This window comes from Phacochoerus africanus, chromosome 2 (genome assembly GCF_016906955.1).
Source record: "Phacochoerus africanus isolate WHEZ1 chromosome 2, ROS_Pafr_v1, whole genome shotgun sequence".
NCBI lineage: Eukaryota > Metazoa > Chordata > Mammalia > Artiodactyla > Suidae > Phacochoerus > Phacochoerus africanus.
This window is the reverse complement of record NC_062545.1, coordinates 164,147,250-164,168,396: the sequence shown is the minus strand read 5'-3', so window position 1 is coordinate 164,168,396 and position 21,147 is coordinate 164,147,250. Positions and strand designations below refer to the sequence as shown.

Sequence of the window (21,147 nt, the reverse complement as noted above, 5' to 3'; positions counted from 1 at the left end):
CCCTCTGGTTTCTGGTGCCAAATTAGATCTCTTATTTTAGTCCAAGTGGTTGCTGTCTCTGTGTAGTTCCAGATCAGATGTTATCTTTCATTTTTTGCACTGAAATTTCAACTGCTACTTCATTTTAAGAACATTCTCCCAGATGCATAGTAACACCCAATGTATTCGTGGCAGAAAATAATTTTGAAGGTAGACTCAGAGGGTTTCAAGGTCAGAGAAGACCCTCAATTTTTATAAAGACCACGTGGTGCTGAATCTCTCTGTTTTTTTGTTTTTTTGTCTTTTTAGGGCTGCACCCAAGGCATATGGAAGTTCCCAGGCTAGGAGTCAAATGGGAGCTGTGTCCTCTGGCCTACACCACAGCCACAGCAACGCCAGATCTGAGCTGTGCCTGAGACTTACATCACAGCTCACAGCAATGCTGGATCCTTAAACTACTGAAAGAGGCAAGGGATCCAGGGATTAAACCTGCATCCTCATGGATACTAGTCAGACTCATTTCCACTGAGCTACCATGGGAACTCCCTGAATCTCTTCTTTAACACTCCCACCCATTGTTCAACCACGATTTAGACATCTGCAAGGTTGGTGACCTCTAGACTACTGGAAAGGGCCCATACTACCTTTAGGTAGTTTTTACTAGAAAGCTCTTTATTGTTTCAAAACTATCCCTTTGTGGAGCTCCTGTTGTGGCGCAGCAGAAACGAATCCGACTAGGAAACACAAGGTTGTGGGTTCGATCCCTGGCCTCACTCAGTGGGTTAAGGATCTGGCATTGCTGTGAACTGTGGCTCGGATCTGCATTGCTATGGTTGTGGCCAGTGGCTGCAGCTCCAGTTAGAGCCCTAGCCTGGGAACCTCCATATGTGGCAGGTGCATCCCTAAAAAGACAAAAAAAACAAAAAACAAAGAGAGAGAGAGAGAGAGACTATCCAGGTGAGTAGGGCGTACAGAGAACAGACACCTATCCTGATTCAAGCGGAAGCCCAGGAGGACTTCCTAGAAGAGTAGGCTTAGAAGAGTAGATAGGCTAGTAACACCCAAGAGGGGGTAGGCTAGGTGAAGGGCACTGGGGACAGAGGGCACAACATGAACAAAAGAAGAGAGGCGAAGACAGTGGAGTGTGAAGAAGAAGGATGCTCTGGTCTGAATTTTTCTGTCCTCCTAAAATCCATACGTTATAACCCTAACCCCTAAAGGAGGTGGGGCCTTGGGGAAGTGATTAGGCCTTGAGGGTGGACCCCACATAAATAGGATGGTGCTCTTATAAAAGATACCCCACATGGAGTTCCTGTCATGGCTCAGTGATTAACGAATCTGACTAGGAACCATGAGGTTGTGGGTTCGATCCCCGGCCTTGCTCAGTGGGTTAAGGATCCCTTGTTGCTGTGGCTCTGGCGTAGGCTGGTGGCTGCAGCTCCAAGTCATCCCCTAGCCTGGGAACCTCCATATGCCATGGGAACAGCCCGAGAAAAGGCAAAAAGGCAAAAATAAATAAATAAATACAATAAAAAATAAGAGACCCCACAGAACTGCCTCACCCCTTCCTCCCTGTGAGTGTTGCAGGGAAATGGGGTGCAAGGGGATGGTCACATCCCAGGTCTCAGGCGAATCTCTGGGATGGGTGGACAAATGAGGGTCCTTGGCTTCATGTAGGAAAGAATCCAAGAGCGAGGCAGAGTAAAGTGAAAGCAGGGCTGTTGAGAGAGATACGCTTTCCATGGGCAGAATTTAGTCTGTTTCAGAAGGTGAGCATGGCCCCCAGGGCATGGGGTCATGGCTGAAACATCCTGAAACATGAGATGGTGAGTTTTTACCGGCTGGGTAATTTCATCAGCTGATGAGTGGGAGGATTATTGCAACTATTCTGGGGAAGGGGCGGGGACCTCCAGCATTTGGGCCACTGCCCACTTTTTGGCCTTTTATGGTTGGTCTCCCACCTGTCAGGGTGGCTGTGGGCGTGTCATTTAGATACTAATGTATTACAATGGGTGTATAATGAGGCCAAGGTCCCAGGAAATTGAATCTTCTGCCATCTTGAGCCTAAAGGACACACACAGCAATTTATGTGTGTCCTCAACGTCAAATGCCCTGCCCCCTTCCCTCCTGTCTCAGGAGAATACAGAAGACACTGGCTAAGCTGGTGCTGGCACCTTGACATGGACTCCCCAGCCTCCAGAACGGTGAACCCTGAATGTCTTTTGTTCATAAGCCTCCCACACAAAATAGTGTGTTCTGTTTTGTGCTAATAGCGCTCAAGGACTCAGACCACGGGTAGTGGCCTGGAAGGCTAGAGGCTGCTGTGAAGCCAGGAAGTACAACGAAGTCATGGCCACCCACAGGCCTGGTGGATGTTTTCCATCAGTGTAAACAAATTTGAATCACATTCTAAATGTCATTAGGGAGGTTGTTTTCTAAGGACAAAGTTTCTGGGGGAAAAAATTTACACCACGAGAAATCCAGAACCATACATTTTTTTTTTTTTAAAGTAGATGAAGGCAGTCACCACGGTGTTTTGTCGGCATCATTTGCTTCCCAGGATGTGGGTCCTAAGTCCTCACTTGTGGATGCGTGTGCTTATTTGTCCTACCGCAATACCATCTCCTTCCGTGGGGGAGTTCATCGCTCCCACATGTGGCTTTCAAGTCAGGCAAACAAATAACAGATGCGTACAATGCCCAGAGGATGACGCCGAAACGCTTCTCTGCTGATCATTTATCCGAATGTTCCGTAGGATGGATTCACAATCATTCTTGAACAAAGATCAAATATTGCCACTTACCATCCTCAGTAAATTTATTTTTTAAACCTAGAGATACACACAAGACATTTAACTAGAGAAAATCTAGCCTTACCCATGTTGGCTGGCAACTCTAATCTGCATAACGAAAGGAAGCCAGGTGGTCAGCGGCCCCCACAGCCACGGCTTGCTTTTACTCAACAATAACAAATTGTATACAAATCGGTTTCCATGGTTTGTTCATCGCAGCCGCTTTGCAGGTGGCTGAGGAGGCACAGCTTGTCTCTGCATGTTAAGGGACCAGAATGTCACATCCCTCCTGCCACCCCCTTGCCACACGTTATAGACTAGTGTTCCATAAATATAAGGCTCTTTGTCTAAGAGGGGAGTTTTATCCTGACAGGTTAAGGTTCTGACCAAAGATGGTCTTGACTTTACTATTTTGTCTGCTCGCTTTTCATTTTCCATTACCTTCTGTTTTTTCTGCAAGAAACATTTCTCTCAAGTGCATGCAGGACATTGATGAATTCCTTTCTGATCTGAATTCAGTGGAGCCCAAAGAATACGCTCGAAGAAGTAAGTCGGTTTTTCCTGGCCAGTTGGGTAGATGAACACAGGGCAGTCAGGTTTATGCCAGGAGCATTCTAGAAAAAGTCTTGAGAGTTAAAAACACAGAACCCAATAGGAAAGAGAAGATGAGCATCAATTTAAAAATTGCACCAGGAATTGAGGGAGGAGGAATTTTTATTGCAGAAGGCAATAGAGGAGGTGATATTAATTCTAGCCAGAAGGAATTTCTTAAAGATTGACTCTTAAGGAGAGGAAGATTGTTTGTAAATTGTATGATGTTGTTTACTACTACTGAAGTTAATAAGATTTTGCTGTTGTGTGGGATGGCTTGGTTTATTGTTTATTTCTTTTCTTTTCTTTCTTTTTTTTTTTGCTTTGTAGGGCCGCACCTGCAGCATATGGAAGTTCCCAGGCTAGGGGTCCAATTTGGAGCTACAGCTGCTGGCCTACACCACAGCCACAGCAACGCCAGATCTGAGCAGCATATTCAACCTACACCACAGTTCACAGCAACGCCAGATCCTTAACCCACTGAGCGAGGCCAGGGATCAAACCTGAAACCTCACAATTACTAGTCAGATTCGTTTCCGCTCTGCCCCAACGGGAACTCCTTGGTTTATTCCTTTTTCTGGACATTTAGTCTGCTTTTGATAAAGAATCGCTTCACTATTCAAGAAACAAGACTTGCCCACTACATGTTCAATAGTAAATTCTGAGGAGTATTTTTGGTAAATGCTTTGGCTCAAGCTGGAAGAAGTTCGACTGTAGCCAACCCCCTTGTATGGGATATGGGTGGACGTCAGGCTGCTGTAATTATTTTTTGTTAATTCCTCCAAATTATTTTCATAAGTAATGGAACATATACCTTCCTGCCGGAAAGGGGCAGGAAATCAGATTTATTTTCAGTGGGATAAGCCCTCCAGGAGAGTGAGTCATTATTGACACTGATGTAAAACCACTAACAAGGAAAAATGTAAAAACTCATTCTTTCCGAAGCCAGAAATACTATCATAGCAATTTCCATTTCCATTTTGAACACATGACTCATTTATTTTGTATTGGAAAACTCGTAGTAGGGTAGTATATACATTATAAACAGAAGTTTTGATCTAACGTTGGGTAATCCAAAAGATAGCACATAATTTGAAGCAATTGCTATTCTATGGTGAGTCATATGTCCTGATAGTTAATGAAATGGTGGGGAAATAGGAATCCAATAAATTCAATAACCATCTTCAAGTCTTATTTTGGAATTGATTGTGTTTTGCTACAACACTTGGTGATATTGACAGGGACTATTCTGACAAACTCAGGCCAAATAAGCTGGCCAAGAAAATCCAGAAGGTACACTGTCTGGTTTGGCTTTCTGGTGATGAGGTACATATTGTCATCATTAGTCACAGCCTTGTTAATGCTTTATTTGCCCTTTCTCTAGTCATGCACCACCAATGCTCCATCTGTAGGGGCCTGAGAATTGAAAATCTTTTTTTTTTTTTTGTCTTTTTGCCATTTCTTGGGCTGCTCCCACGGCGTATGGAGGTTCCCAGGCTAGGGGTCTAATAGGAGCTGTAGCCACCAGCCTACACCGGAGCCACAGCAATGTGGGATCTAAGCCGCGTCTGTGACCTACACCACAGCTCATGGCAACACCAGATCCTTAACCCACTGAGCAAGGCCAGGGATCGAACCCACATCCTCATGGATCCTAGTCGGATTCGGTAAGCACTGCGCGCCACGACGGGAACGCCAAAAATCTTTTTTTAGCTAAAAAAATTTCCCGAAGTTGAATGGTCCAAGGAAGAATTGAACTCTGTACCTAAATGGGATAGATGACCCATACTATCTGATCGTTTTGATTTTCATTCTAATGCACTCCCAAAACACTTGACATTGTGGCTTTGATACTTTGCCTGAGCACAGAGCATGGGCGTTCTGACCTTTGTTCTCAGCATGGTTTTCCTGACAGTCACATGGATGGAAAAACAATGAGTCAATATTGAGACAGTACTTTGACAGTACTTAGACAACTAAAGTTGTCTCCTTTAGTCCTAACAGCACCCCCCCATGGGAAGGGTGTGTGTTATTATCATCTCTATTTCATAAATGAGAAAACTGAGCCACAAAGATGTAAAGTATCTTACCGAAATAAATGGTGGAAATAGGAAGTTGAGTCTAGATCATCTAATCCCCGAGACTGCATTTTCAATCGCTGCCTAAAATAAGCAACCACAAGAGAAGCAAGACAAAAAAAAAAAAAAAAAAAAAAAAAAAAAAAAAAAAAAAAACAGGAGCAAAAAAAAAGGAATGAAACAGAGATGCATATATTAGTATGGGGGGGAATATGCAGAAATAACATCAAGAAAAAGAATTGTAGACAAATACTCATGATATGTAAAGTTTAACAATACAAATTAAGGTGTTATATTGTTTTGCTTTGGGGGACACACGTAAGTAGTGCAGATGGAAACAATAAGAATGATACCCTCCAAATTCAGTTAGGTTGCCGTGCAGTGTGGGTGTTTAGAGCAGGGGTGTAATTGGGGATCCATCAGAACTCAAGGGATGGGTCAAGTTTTATTTTTTAAGCTGGGTGATAGAAACACAGGTGTTTCTTATTTTTTTTTTCCTCTACGCCTTTTTAATGTATTAAATGTTGCATAACAATGTTTTAACACTCCATTCCCAATCCAAAGCACAAAGATGACCATAGCAGACCCTCTGGTAATGGATAGGGTTGGAGGAATAAGGTGGAGAGAGAGGATTCTTGAAATTCCAGCAGATGTGTTTGTTTTTGTGGAAGGGAATTGGGGCCATTGCTACTCCGGAGCAGGGAAGAGACTGATATTAGTGCCCGTGACAGAAGGTCTGGCAGTGGGAGGATGGATTCAGAAGGGTAGAGCTTAAGGAAGGAAAAATAACACAACCTTAAAATAAAGTCCCCAGGGTTCCTGCCATGGCGCAGTGGGTTAGGAATCTGACTGCAGCTCAGGTCTCTGCAGAGGCATAAGTTCGGTCCCTGGCCAGGAACTTCCATATGCCACAGGTGTGGCCACTGAAAAATAAAATAAGAATTCCTGTTGAGGCTCAGCAGGTTATGAACCCAACTAGTGTCCATAAGGATGAGGGTTTGATCCCTGGCCTCGCTCAGTGGTTAAGGATCTGGTGTTGCCATGAGCTGTGGTGTAGGTTGCAGATGTGGCTTGGATCTCCAGTTGCTGTGGCTGTGGTGTAGGCCTCAGCTGCAGCTCTGATTTGAGCCCTGGCCTGGGAACTTCCATATGCCTCGGGTGCAGCCCTATAAAGGAAAATTAATTAATTAATTTAAAAAGCAAAATAAAATGAAGTTTCCATTCTTCTTTTTCATCATGCTTCTCCATTTGCTCTCATGTCCGCCAAACGCTCTTGGTGGATATGAACAAACTCCATCAAACACTCTTCGTATGTTTGAATTTTGCCACCCTCTTGGATCACTGTCTGTTTTTATCCCCGTTGTAACTGCTCAAGTCTTCGGGCCTGTGTTCTGGCACCTCTGCTTCTGACGGTGTTTTTTGTTTTTTTTTTTTTGGTCTTTTTTGGTCTTTTTTGCCATTTCTTGGGCCGCTCCCACGGCATATGGAGGTTCCCAGGCTAGAGGTCGAATTGGAGCTGTAGCTGCTGGCCTACGCCAGAGCCACAGCAACATGGGATCCGAGCCGCGTCTGCAACCTACACCCCAGCTCACGGCAACGCCGGATCATTAACCCACTGAGCAAGGGCAGGAACCGAACCCGCAACCTCATGGTTCCTAGTCAGATTCGTTAACCACTGCGCCACGACGGGAACTCCAACCCATCTGTTTCTAATTCGGGGGTGGGGGGCTTTCCTTGTTGGGGATCCGTCTTCTCTTGCTTCCCCTTTCTCTCTCTAACTGATCATCTGCATCTTCCCACCTGTTGTTTTCCTCATTGTACTTTTTTTCTGTTTTTTTTTAGGGCCACACCTGTGGCATATGGAGGTTCTCAGGTTAGGGGTCAAATCAGAACTGTAGCCACCAGCCTACACCACAGGTACAGCAACTCCAGATCTGAGCTGTGTCCACAACCTATACCACACAGCTCACAGCAACGCCAGATCCTCAACCCACTGAGGGAGGCCAGGGATCAAACCTGCGTCCTCATGGATGCTAGTCAGGTTCATCTCCGCTGAGCCATGATGGGAACTCCTCCTCATTGTACTTTTCTTCTAAAAAATCACATTTTAGAGACAAGGTGCTGATCCACAGGCCTTGTGCTGGGCTGGCAGTCCCTAAGTCTGGGCTTTCCTCCTGTTTAGGCCAATAACCGGCTATGTGCTTGGCTCCACTTCAGACCTGTCACTTTGCTAAACTAGTTTCCTCACCTCCAAGGCGAAAAGGCTGTGTTACTCTGAAAATCTACAGCTGCTTTAAGCACTTTCCAAGTCCAATGCCCGAAGTCTACTCTAGCTGGGGTTAAATTGTCAAGCTGGTTGTCCAAGGCAATGATGTTTAAGGGTTAAATCACACCAAGCAACAATTGAATAAATTATGCTAAAGACAAAGTAATGAATACTCAAAATCCACCACCTCCTAAGCAGCCATCATCATCATCGAGAGCACAACCATCATCTGTGCTCTTGAACTGAGTCTGTGTGGTGGAAATGTATTCCCGTGCACTGCACATGACCTCTGAGCTCAGATTCAGGGACGTCAGGCTGGGAACTTGAGGTGAGCTACAGTAGAAGTATGTTCTCCACAGAAGTCAGCAGTTTCTGCAGGTTAGGGCTTGACTTATTGTTTTGTCGACTGTCTAGACTAAGACATCAATGGAGAAAATGTTACAAATTAAAATACAACTTAAAAGTGTGTTATGTCTATAGGCTTTACATTATAAATAACCTCCAAAAACTCTCATTCAGCAAAAACATTGCTCACATTGTGGACAAATGAGTGAAGTTCTGACATATATCTTCCTGGCTTCACATCTGTACTAAGGTAGACAAAATTACCGCCCAATGTTTACGCAGGGGTGACACCCATTGGTGTCATAGGCAAAATCATAGGTTGGCTGCAGAGAGGAGAGTTTGGCAAAAATCAGTGAAAGCATTCTGTGAGCATCATTTGGCTATAGATGGAATTTATAATAAGGAGTATTATTGATTTCATTATTATTTGTAATCCCTGTGTTTTATGAGCTGAATTGTGTTCCCCGCCAAATTTGTATGTCAAGTACCTCAGAATATGGCTTGTAAGGACCGGTGTCCTGGAGTTCCCATCGTGGCTCAGTGGAAAAGATTCTGACTAGCATCCATGAGGATGCAGGTTCAATCCCTGGCCTCACTCAGCGGGTTAAGGATCCAGTGTTGTTGTGAGCTGTGGTGTAGGTTGCAGAAGCGGCTCGGATCCCGAGTTGCTGTGGCTGTGGTGCAGGCCGGGCAGCTGTAGCTCCAATTGGACCCCTAGCCTCACCTCCATATGCCGCTGGTGGGGCCATAAAAAAAAAGGACCTGTATCCTTATAAGAGGGAAATGTACACACAGACACAGAGACCCACAGGGAGAGTTGCCGCTTAATGACTGAGGCAGAGATTGAAGTGAAGGGTCTAGAAGCCAGGGAACACCAGGGGCTGCCAGCAATCACCAGAAGCCAGGAGAGAGCCATGGGCAGCTCCTCCCTTAGAGCCTCCAGAAGGAACCATCCCTATAGACCCCTTGATTTCAGACTTCTAGTCTCCAGGACTGTGGGACAGTACATTTCTGTTGTTTCAAGCCGTGCAGTTGGTGGCAATTTGTTAAGACAGCACTAGGAAACAAATAGAGCCATGGCCTCTCAAAACCACCTTTCAGAATAAAAGAGCATGTGTTTATTATCTGAGACAAAAATGATAAACAAAACCAGCCTTCTCATGTAGGTCTCATTTCCCTCGAGCTGTACCAGGCCCACCCACGGCTGTTTCATCAGGTCCAAGCAGACCCATTTGCAGCATGGTCGGCAGCAGAGGCCTTCCAGGGGCACCTGCTTATATGGGATTACAACTGTGCTTAGCATATTGAGGCCCCATGGTTTTACACCTTGCACTTCATTCCTCGCGGACAGAGGGAAGGGGTTCGGGGGAGGCCTCTGGTACCCAAGCAGCCTGCAGCTCTTTTCATTTCCTATTTTCTCTAATCTCCTAACATTTTTGAAATCTTCTCCAAGCAGCTATGTTTACTATAAAACATTCTTAACCCTTCTAGTTCCTTCTCTCTGGTCCTCGCTGTGGTTCCCTCAGTCCATCCTGAGGGCTTCCTACTCTGATTACTTACTCCCTTTGTCTTCATAGTTTATCTCTTGGGGTGAGGACTGCGTGTCTCCTGTCTGTCTCATCCTCTCTCCTGGATGCTAAGGCCCATGGACAGACCCCTGTTATAGGAGGCAAGCCTTAGGTAGACACCCACTGGGCTAGCCAGTCGCTGGCCACAGCCGAGCTTTTGTTCTCTGCTCATCAGTGGAGGACTGACCATGGACTTGATTTACATACTCAAGGCCAGCCCTCCACTGGTGCTGGAGCTAGGGACAGAAAAGATGCTAAAACCAAAAAACCCTTGTAATAGAGAAAAGATGACACAATGGGCTTCACTGGGTTAAGCCAGTGAAATTGCTGGGTTAAGTCAATTTCAAATATCCAAGTTGTGGTAGGCTGAGGCATAGCTCCTCAGAGGTATCTCATTCAAATCCCTGGGACTGGAGTTTCCGTTGTGGCGCAGTGGGTTAAGAACTTAACTAGTATTTATGAGGATGCGGGTGTGATCCCGGGCCTCACTCAGTGGGTTAAGGATCTGGTGTTGCCACAAACTGTGGTGTCTGTCACAGGTGTGGCTTGGAGTTGCTGTGGCTATGGTTTAGGCCAGCAGCTGCAGCTCTGATTTGACCCCTAGCCTGGGAACTTCCATATGCTGCAGATGAGGCCCTAAAAAGAAACAACAAAGTCCCTGGGACCTGTGAATGCTACCTGATATGGAAATAAGATCTATGCAGATGTGATTAAGTTAAAGATTTTGAGATGGGCGAGTTCTCTTAGTGACACATCAGGTTAAGGATCCAGTGTTGTCATTGATGTGGCTTGGGTCACTGCTGTGGCTTGGCTTTGATCCCTGGTCCCAGTCCACTGTTGTGGGTTTAGCCAAAAAAAAAAGTGCACAAAGATTTTGAGATGGGGAGATTAGCCTGGCTTACCCAGCTGGGCCCCAAGTGCAAACACATGTATTTTTAGACAAAGGAGGCAGAGATGGAGGGAGATGTGATGCACAGAGGAGAAGATAATGTGACCATAGAGGCAGAGATTGGAGTGATGTGACCGGGAAGGCAAGGGATGCTGGCAGCCACCAGAAGCTGAAAGAAGCAAAGGATGGATTCTCTCCTAGCGCCTCCAGAAGGAGCACAGTCCTGCTGACATCTTGATTTCAGCTCAGTAATACTGATTTTTGGATTCCTGGTCTCCAAAACTGAGAGAGAATAAATTTCTGTGATTTGAAGCCACCAAGTTTGTGATTATCTGTAATAACAGTCACAGGCAACTAATACCCATACCATTCTTGTTTTGTTTGTTTTGTTTTTGTTTTTGTTTGCTTTTTAGGGCTGCACCCATGGCGTATGGAGGTTCCCAGGCTAGGGGTTGAATTGAAGTTACAGCTGCTGGCCTTCGCCACAGCCACAGCAATGCAGGATCTGAGCCACGTCTGTGACCTACGACATAGCTCATGATAACGCCAGATCTTTAACCCACTGAGTGAGGCCAGGGATCGAACCCGCAACTTCATGGTTCCTAGTCAGAGCTCCGCCACAATGGAAACTCCTATTCTTGTTCTTGAAGTCTAAGATTAATAGCTGGCCAGATGCAAGTGGGACTGCAAGGAGGTATTTGCAAAGAACCTGCTTCAGGAACTTGGATATCAAATTGACAGCACATTCAGATCTCCTATCCACAAGGAGCTCCCTGGCAACAGATGCTTAGCATTTTATGTCTATCAGCTGCAGGGCAAGGACTATCCAATTCTGGTTTTTAAAAATCTCCATGATAACACAGCCATCTAGTAGGTGCTTAATAAATATTTGCTGTTCATGCTGAAGATGATCGTTGCTTGTGGTTTAGCCTACTAGAAGATTCCGCTGCCTTCAACTTCCTGACATAATTGCATCCATATCTTAAAATTGAAGACCATTGACCAAGGTCTTTCTTTCCTCCATTTAAACCCAGAAATTAATCAATTCTGCATTTTAATATTCACATATCCTCGCCACCATATGAGAAAAAAATATCTGTCAATTAGCTCAGCAGAATTGAAACACGTTGTTTTTAATCTTTTGGAAATGAAAACTTGGAACAACTGCCATGCAATTTGAAGTAGCAGGTGGGATTAATCATTAGTTTATTTCTCCCTCCCTCCTGTGACAATCACAATATATTGAGGTCTGGATGGGGCCCATGGCCTGGAATCTCAGTTCTTGACAGAAACTAATTAAGGATGAGGCAGGAAAAGGCCAACGTGTCCATTTGAGTTCATAACCAGAAAGGAAGCAAATGCAATTGAAAATTGGCACAGTGTACAAAAATAACCTCAGCTAGAAAACCATAAATCCAGTCATTTACAAAGCGCAATGCCAATTAGAAAGAGAACTAAAGCTTAATCTTTTCAAGTGAAGAGTTAGGCATCTCTCTATGTTTGTCCTTCAGGGTTTTATCCAAGGGTCAAGCCAGGCTCAGTCTTGGCACCTGTCTTGTTTTTATCTCCTACAACTCTTATAGGTCCAGGTCTTTAAATTTTAGGCTATGGAGTTTGGGATGCTCAGTTATGGAAAGGGGAATTTGGAAATCATGTGATCTATTTATGATAGATACATCTAGTTTTGGTTTGGACTCAGAGAGGACCTTACACATTTGTGGGGCTGGATTTGGGGCATTTGAACTTTTTTTTCTTCCCCAAACTTTAATTCAATTAATTCAGCAAATATTTATTGACCTCCTCCTCTGAGATATCCACTGATAAAGACACAGCCCCTGGGAGTTTCTGTTGTGGCTCAGCAGTAACAAACCTGACTATTCATAAGGATGCATGTTTGATCCCTGGCCTCGCTCAGTGGGTTAAGGATCCGGTGTTGCCATGGCTATGGTGTAGGCTGGCCGCTGTAGCTCTGATTTGACACCCTAGCCTGAGACCTTCCATATGTTGTGGGTGGACCCTAAAAAGCAAAACAAACAAACAAACAAACAAACAAAAAACACCTCTCCCTCAGCTGGGAGACCAACAGTTACACACCTTCCAGTGTCATATACTAAGCAAGAGTCTGGGCTGTTTCCATCCTTCAGCCCAGACTCTGAGAGTGATTCAGCATTTGCCAGGCAGATGGGAAGGAGGAACATTCCAGGCAGAAAGACAAGTGCAGGCCTGGCACATTCTGTATAATGAAGCAGAGAAATGGGCCTGGGTGTGGGAGGATGAGACTGGAGAGGCAGGTCTGGTCATGAAAGACCTTTTAAACCACGCTCCGGAGTCTGGAATTAATCTTAAAGGTCTGAGCAGTCGAGCCTGGCTGCACATAGCATCACCTGGGAACTTGAAAAACAATTCATGCCCGAGCCCCACCCCTGACTGGTTAAGTCACTCTTTGTGAGGATGGGGCCTGGGCTTTAGAAATTTTTTTAATGCCCCACGTGATTCTAATGTCTGTCCAGAGTTGAGAATCATGGCTCTAGATAAGAAGTCTGCACAGTTTCCCTCTGAAAAACCAGGTAGTAAATATTTTCAATTTTGTGGGCCCTAGAGCCTCTGTTGCAACCACTCAACCTTGCTTGTGTTAAAGATGCAGCCCTGGAATTCCCGCTGTGGTGAAGTGGGTTAAGAAGCCTACTGCAGGAGAATCTTTTCGTGGCTCAGGGGGTTAAGAATTCAACTAGGATCCATGATGATGTGGGTTTGATTCCCTGGCCTTGCTCAGTGGGTTAAGGATCCAGCGTTTCCATGAGCTGTGGTGTAGTTTGCAGACACGGCTCAGATAATGGCGTTGCTGTGGCTGCAGTGTAGGCCTACAGCTGCAGCTCCAATTGGACCCCTAGTTTGGGAACTTCCATACGCCTTGGGGGCTGCTCTAAAAAGAAAGAAAAAGGAATCCAACTGTGGTGGCTGAGGAAGTTAGTTCGCAGTGGGTAAATGGTCCAGTGTTGTCACAGCTGCAGCTCAGATTCAGCCCCTCCCCTGGGACTTCCATATGCCATGCGTGCAGTCATAAAAACAACATCAACAACAACAAAACCAAAAAAAGCAGCACTTACTACATGTAAACAAATGAGATGACTATATTCCAGTAAAACTTTGTTTAGAAAGATAGGAGTTCCCATCTTGGATCTGTGGTTAATGAATCCCACTATGATACATGAGGATGTGGTTTTGATTCCCTGGCCTCACTCAGTGGGTCAAGGACCTGGCGTTGCTGTGAGCTGTGGTGTAGGTCACAGACGAGGCTCAGATCCCGAGTTGCTGTGGCTCTGGCGTAGGCTGGTGGCTACAGCTCTGATTAGACCCCTAGCCTGGGAACCTCCATATGCCATGGGTGCAGCCCTAGAAAAAGACAAAAAAAAAAAAAAGATAGGCAGGGTCATAATTTGACAGCTTCTATTCCACATGATGGAATACGATAGAAGATTTTTTAAAATATTGATTTTAAAATTTTGTTCATATTTTATTTATGTATTTATTTTTAAATTTTTGGTCCCACCTGTGGCATGTGGAGGTTCCCAGGGTAGGTGCTGAATCTGAGCTGCAGTTGCTGGCTTACACCACAGCCACAGCAACGCCAGATCTGAGCTGCATCTGCAACCTACACCACAGCTCACGGCAACACTGGATCCTTGACCCACTGAGTGAGGCCAGGGATCAAACCCAAGTCCTCATGGATACCAGCTGGATTTGTTACGCTGAGCCACAACAGCAACTCCAGAGTAAGTTTTTTCAATGACTCAGGTAGACAAAGGCCAATATATACAATAATGAGGAGCTCTTGCAAGTTAAAAAAAAAAAACAAGAAAGAAAATTCTTTGAGACGTGGGCAAAGGATTCAAACAGGTAGTTTACAGAAGAGAAAACAAATGGCTTAAATAGTTTAAACAAAAAATCCTGACTTATTTGTAATTAGAGAAATGAAAATCAAAACAACTGGATATTAGAGTTCCCTGGTGGCCTAGTGGTTAAAGGATTTGGTGCTGTCACTGATGGGACGTGGGTTCAGTCCCTGGCTGGGGAACTTCTGCATGTCCTGGGAGTTGTCAACTCCCCCCCCCCCCGCCAAAACAAAAAAAACAATTGGATAATATTTTACATCCATTAACTACTAAAAATGAGAAAGTTGGACAATGCAAAGAAGAGAGAGGAATCAGCATGCTTGGGGCAGCCACTGTGGAGGCCAGTCTGGTGGGATTTTCACAGTATGTGTGTACTTTGTGAGCCAGCAAGCCCGCTCGCAGATGTGTGCATCTGAGCTAAATCCTCACGTGGGTTTGTGCAGGGACATGTATGAATGTTACTGAAAGTGGGTCTGGATGCCCTCTGTGCTAAAGCCAATAAAGAGGCAAGTTTGGTGGAAAGGAAAGTTTGCTTTATTTTGAATGCCACCAACCAGTTGCGGGGGGCGGCGGTGGGGGGGGTCCCAAAGGCCGACTCCGCCCACTCACAGTCAGTGGGCAAGAACTCTTAGAGACAGAGGGAGGGGGCTACATGCAGAACAGCACAGTCAGCTCTGATGCATTTTTTTTTTTTGGTCTTTTTTTTTTTTTTTTAGGACCACACCCATGGCATATGGAAATTCCCAGGCTAGGAGTCGAAGAGGAGCTGCAGATGCTGGCTTTCACCACAGCCACAGCAACACAGGATTCGAGCCTTGTCTGCAACCTACACCATAGCTCACAGCAACACCAGATCCTTAACCCACTGAACAAGGCCAGGGGTCGAACCTGAGTCCTCATGGATGCTAGTCGGGTTCATTAACTGCTGAGCCACGACGGGAACTCCTGACAGGCAGGTATCTTGAAACTGGTCATATGGTGGTGTGATCAGTGTCATCCTGATTGTGTCCAGTATGCTCAATCTTCAATTCCAGGATTAGTTTGTTCCCATTTTCTTGAGGCCATTTCTTGGAATTGTGGCAGCTTATGGCATTGGCTACAGTCTGGGGATCATGGGAGTTTCAGTGTCTACAAGACAGCTCACAGTAGTGGCTCAGAATATTATTTAAAGCCTTTGAGGAGGAACTAAATGTCCTTGACTTTGCTTAATGACTAAACTATTTATTATACTGTTTTCCTCTGCTCCTGTATTTTCTCACTTCTTTGATTAAACTTTGACCAAAGTTTTTCTACAGAAAAAAGGCTGGTAGAGGACATGGTGGGAAAGGACTATGGGCTCCTGCTCTGTTTCATGAGGAGTTTGTGTGTTTTGGTGGGCTGGAGGTCATGTATGTGTCCACCACCGGGGAACCGAGAGGGCTAAGAGGCTGATGAACTATTATACAGCAGTCGGAAGCTCTGGCCTTGATGAGCACAGAAAGGCCATAAATAGTACAAACGTAATTCCCAGTGACGTGCAGAAGCAGGAGACCTGGAGCACAAAGCCATTTATATAAATCACAACCACACGTGTATAAAACCAGAACATCCACAAACGAGAGGATACATGTCAGAGAGCAGGGTGGGAGGGACTGGGGATAGGAAAGACAGAGGGAGAGATGAAGAAAGAGGAAAGGAACTAAATTATTTATTTTAAAATGTTGAAAACAAAGGGGAAATGGACATAGACAACCACAAACAAACGAAAGAAGAGTTTTATAGGACCAGGACCAAGAGAGCCATTGACTGTGGCACTTGATTACCGTACCTTGTGCTCCTAAGATTAAAAACCAACCAACCAACCAACCAACCAAAAACCTCTCTCCAAAATAAGGTGATACAGGAGTTCCCGTCGTGGCTCAGTGGTTAACGAATCTGACTAGGAACCATGAGGTTTCAGCTTCGATCCCGGCCTTGCTCAGTGGGTTAAGGATCCGGCGTTGCCATGAGCTGTGGTGTAGGTCGCAGACGTGGCTTGGATCCCGAATTGCTGTGGCTCTGGTGTAGGCCAGCGGCTACAGCTCTGATTAGACCCCTAGCCTGGGAACCTCCATACGCTGCGGGTGCGGCCCCAGAAAAGACAAAAAGACAAAATAAGGTCCTACAAAATTGGATAAAAGCATTTTAAGACATGAACATTTTCTGCTGGCTATATGGAAGAGAAAGAAATGCTACCGTATTTTAGTTACATCCTTTTTACTCCCCCCAAGCATTTATTTATTTTTTTAAGGCATTCCAACTCTTCATCTCTTTTCAGCAATAGACCATGTATAAGAACATATATCATAGTTTTCCTTCAATGAAGAGAGGGGCTGTAGTTACAAAACGCTGGCTTAAAATACCATTGGAATATATCTGCCTCTTTTCTTTTTTTTTGGTCATTTGGTTTCTAGATGTTTAAAAGGTAGAGCTGAGTGCCAGTCAATCCATTTGGTGAGGAGTTCCTGTTGTGGTTCAGCGGTTAACAAACCCGACTAGTATCCGTGAAGATGTGGGTTTGATCCTTGGCCTCACTCAGTGGGTTAAGGATCTGGTGTTGCTGTAAGCTATGGTGTAGGTTGCAGGTTCACCTTGCATCTGGCGTTGCTGTGGCTGTGGTGTAGGCCAGCGGCTACATCTTGGATTGGACCTCTAGCCTAGGAACCTCCATGTGCTGCGGGTGTGGCCCTAAACACACACACACACACACACACACAAGAAACGAATGTGACACAAGGGGAATTCCCTGGTGTTGTTGCAGGATAAGGATCCAGCATTGTTAGTCTTGGGTTGCTGCTGTGGGTAGGTTCAATCCCAGGCCTGGGAACTTATGTGAGTGCAACCAAAAAAAAAAGTGACACAAAGTTAATTTTGACACTTCTTTTTGCTTTGCAATATAGTGTATGACTCTGTGGGGAAGCTTGGGAGCAACATTCTTAATGGAAACGTGGACAGGCTGGGATCTTACAGTGAGTGCCTCTCTACCAACGCTCCCTCCAGGCGCTTCCGAGGGCAGTACTGCAAGCTTCACATCCTGCAGGTGAGCCCGGGGTCTGGGCACAGACTCTGAAAGGACAAGTGAACACGGGGCTCAGGATATGGAACCTGAAACAACTCCACTAATTGCATGTCTTCATTGAAAAAAAAAAACTTACTAAGTTGGCCTGCAAAAAGTTAAAACTAAATTTTACCAGTTGGCAGAAACTTGCTTGCATGTTACGAGTGTGAGACATCATGGGAGGTACTTATCCATCCACAAACCAAACAGCCTTCAGATGTTCCTTCTGCCACATTGCCTGGTACAAGACTTCTGGGTGACTTTCATGGGGAATCCAAGGTCAAGTCCCAGCCCGTGTTCCTGGGCATTCACTCCTGGCTCACCATCAGTTTTTGGAATATCAAAGGGAAGTGGACATCCCATCACCCATAATCCTTCCCCAGAAACAGAGCTCTGAGATGTGAATTTGAGGTTCTCCTGGCAGATGTACTTTCACGAGTACATCCCTGAATCAGTTGACTCGGGTCACAGGGCTCACTATCTTCAAAGCATGTTAATCCTTTAACTGCTGAGGAGAAAAAAAAATCCTGGGAACAGCAAAGCCTCCTGTTAAATACAAAGATAGGCTCCTGCATGTCACACAACACTAAAAGAAAATACATTACTGGTTGCTTAATAACAATCATGTGAAGCAACACTGAGAAATCCAAACTCTCTGCTATTCAGGCTATAAAATGGTCTTACGATGATTAACCATTGGAGACAGGGAGATTATCACCCAGTTCCATTTGTCCCATTGAGAATTTGACAGATTGCTTGAGAGTTCAATCAGTGTGTACAAATGTCATATCCTTTTTTCCAAGCAGATTAAGGGTTTTGATATCAGAACGAAAGGTCAGACCTACGCAATCATGTAAGTTATATGTTTTGAAGAAGCAGCCCAGCAATTTTTATCTCTAATTTGATCTTTGCCTTATTGGGACTGGCATTCTAATTATTGGCTTGACTTATTAATAAAATCTTTACCTGATATATTGTGTATATGCTATGAAGAAATGGCAACTCAGCAAATTTGTTGAAAATTGTAGGAGTGTTAAATGTTTCTTTTTCTTTTTAGGGCTGCACATATGGAGGTTCCCAAGCTAGGGGTCAAATTGCAGCTGCAGCTGCCAGCCTACACCACAGCCATGGCAACGCTGGATCCTACTCTGCAGCTTGTGGCAACATGGGATCCTTAACCCACTGAGTGAGGCCAGGGATCGAAACCGAATCCTCGTGGATGCTAGTCAGGTTCTTAACCTGATGAGCCACAATGGGAATCCTAAGTGTTAACTCTTAATAACCTATAATGTGGGAGACACTGGGGCAGACAATCCCACACTGGAGGCTACTTTTTAAAACTTCAGCTACATTAACCCTTGGAGCATATATGTATTTAAATATGAGTACATTTGATGTTCTGTCAGTTCACTTGAAATACTCTGTTATAGAAAAGCCATCTCCAAAGAAGCAAACTTTCATTCTTTCAATCCATTTTTTTCCCTTCTCCCAACCTGCTCCATTTATGGGTAGTACAGGAGCAGCCTTACTTAAGAACGATCCTGCATCCATTCTATGACCGATAACATAAAGGAACGTTGTGGTATTGTGTTTCCAGGATGGAGCTGACTACAGTGTGGGCGTGTGTGTGCCTGATTCTTGTGCTGAGGAGGATGTGGCTGAGATGTCTCGGCTGGGTAGGTCCAAAAGAACACCCAAGTGACACTATTGTCTCAGCACAAAGTTTGAATAACCCCAACTCATTGGAGTCTCTTGACCATTGAACCAACCTTGGATTGAGCCAATCTTTCATCTTGATAAATCCAATAAACTGAGACTAATGGAGCTGGGGAGGGGGGTTTTGGGCGTGGAGGTGGGAGAATCAGAAGGGAATGGGTAGAGAGGAGGAGAAAGACATTAAAGAGAAGGTAGGTATAGATCTTTATGTAATAATATTTTAAACTTTGTCTTCCCTCACTCTCAGTTGCCTGGTTAGGCCTGAGGGAAGGTGTCGGGTGGCATCTGATTTTCATATTGTGAGTGTTCTCTGCTGTGATCTGTGTGGAAATGGGTCAGGTGCCAAATCCAGAAAGCCATCTGAACTAGGATTGTGTGAGGCTAATGTGTTGTAATGGATTAGTGTTAACAGGCCAGCATTTGGTCCTGGTTGTCACCTCCCAGCTGTGTGATCCTGGGCCAATCACTTAATCTTCCCCTGCTTTAGCCTCTTCCTCTGTACAGAGAGGGGTGGACCATGACGTTTAGTCTGTTCCAGACGCTCTGTTACCTTATGATCACGTCTGACCTCAGCCACGCAGAATGACATTGTGGTCCATGTGGAAACTGGTTTGATTTCCTTGAACTCTTTCAAAATGGTCAAAGGAAGAGGTTTAAAGCCTGAAATGCTTCCTACTAATGTCTTTTGTATTTATTCTGATTATAATGGAGTTTCCTGGTGGCCTCATGGCTAAGGATCTGGTGTTGTCCTTGCTGTGGCTTGGGTCACTGCTGTGGTGGCCAGGGTTCAGTCCCTCGCCTGGGAACTCTTATAAGCCACGGGCTCAGCCAAAAAACCCAAACAAACCGACAAACAAAAAGAAAACAGTTTCTCTATGCACAGGATGCGTCCAACACCAAATGTGTGTTTTCTCCTCATGTTCTGCAGTTGCAATGCTAACAATCCGGAGGTCTTGCTCTCCCACAAATGATGGTCTCAGTTCCACAAGACCTCCACCCACTTTAGACACCAGTTGTAAGTAGTGGGTCCTGATGTTACCCTCTACTTCCGTCCAAATGGGATACAAATTAGGGGTTCTCCTGACTGATTTTTTCCTAGAATCCTCTTCTTGGGCTTGATAATTTGCTGTAACTGCTCACAGAACTCAGGGAAACACATAATTTACTCTTACTGGCTTATTATAAAGGGCAAACCTCGGAGATCCTGTTGTGGCTCAGTGGGTTACAAACCCAACTAGTATCCATGAGGATGTAGGTCCAATCCCTGGGCTCACTGAGCGGGTTAATGATCCAATGTTGCTGTGAGCTACAGTGTGCGTTCGCAGATGCGGCTGGGTCTGGTGTTGCTATGGCTGTGGTGTAGGCCAGCAGCCGTAGCTCTGATTCGACCCCTAGCCTGGGGACCTCTGTATGCCGCAGATGCGGCCCTAGAATAAAATTTAAAAAAAGGGGGTAGGGGAGTTCCTGTCGTGGTGCAGTGGTTAACGAATCCGACTAGGAAACATGAGGGTGCGGGTTCCATCCCTGCCCTTGCTCAGTGGGTTAACGATCCGGCGTTGCCGTGAGCTGTGGTGTAGGTTGCAGACGCGGCTCGGATCCCGCGTTGCTGTGGCTCTGGCGTAGGCTGGTGGCTACAGCTCCGATTCAACCCCTAGCCTGGGAACCTCCATATGCCGAGGGAGCGGCCCAAGAAATGGCAAAGAGACATAAATAAATAAATAAAATAAAATAAAATAAATAAAATAAAATAAAAAAGGGGGTAGGACAAAACTCAGGACCAGCCAAATGGAAGAGGTGCATAGGGGGAGGTATATGGGAAAAGACACAGAGCTTCCACGCCCTCTCAAGTCTTAATGCTTTCAGCCTGGAAGCTGGCTGAAACTCTGTTTAGGGTTTTTATGGAGGTTCCATTATGTAGACATGACGAAGTCGCTGGCCATTGGTGCTCAATCCCT

General features: G+C 45.2%; 1 protein-coding gene across 1 annotated transcript in view; it reads left to right on the top strand.

The window, feature by feature from the left end:
* The first annotated feature begins 1,802 nt into the window (after positions 1 to 1,802).
* Positions 1,803 to 21,147, top strand: part of LOC125120781 (O-acyltransferase like protein-like) — a 74,462-nt gene continuing 55,117 nt past the window's right edge. The window contains exons 1-5 of the mRNA XM_047769208.1: positions 1,803 to 1,824; positions 2,253 to 2,274; positions 3,231 to 3,316; positions 17,319 to 17,458; positions 19,074 to 19,152. Coding sequence (XP_047625164.1) covers positions 1,803 to 1,824; positions 2,253 to 2,274; positions 3,231 to 3,316; positions 17,319 to 17,458; positions 19,074 to 19,152 — 349 coding nt within the window. The remainder of the gene's footprint in view (positions 1,825 to 2,252; positions 2,275 to 3,230; positions 3,317 to 17,318; positions 17,459 to 19,073; positions 19,153 to 21,147) is intronic.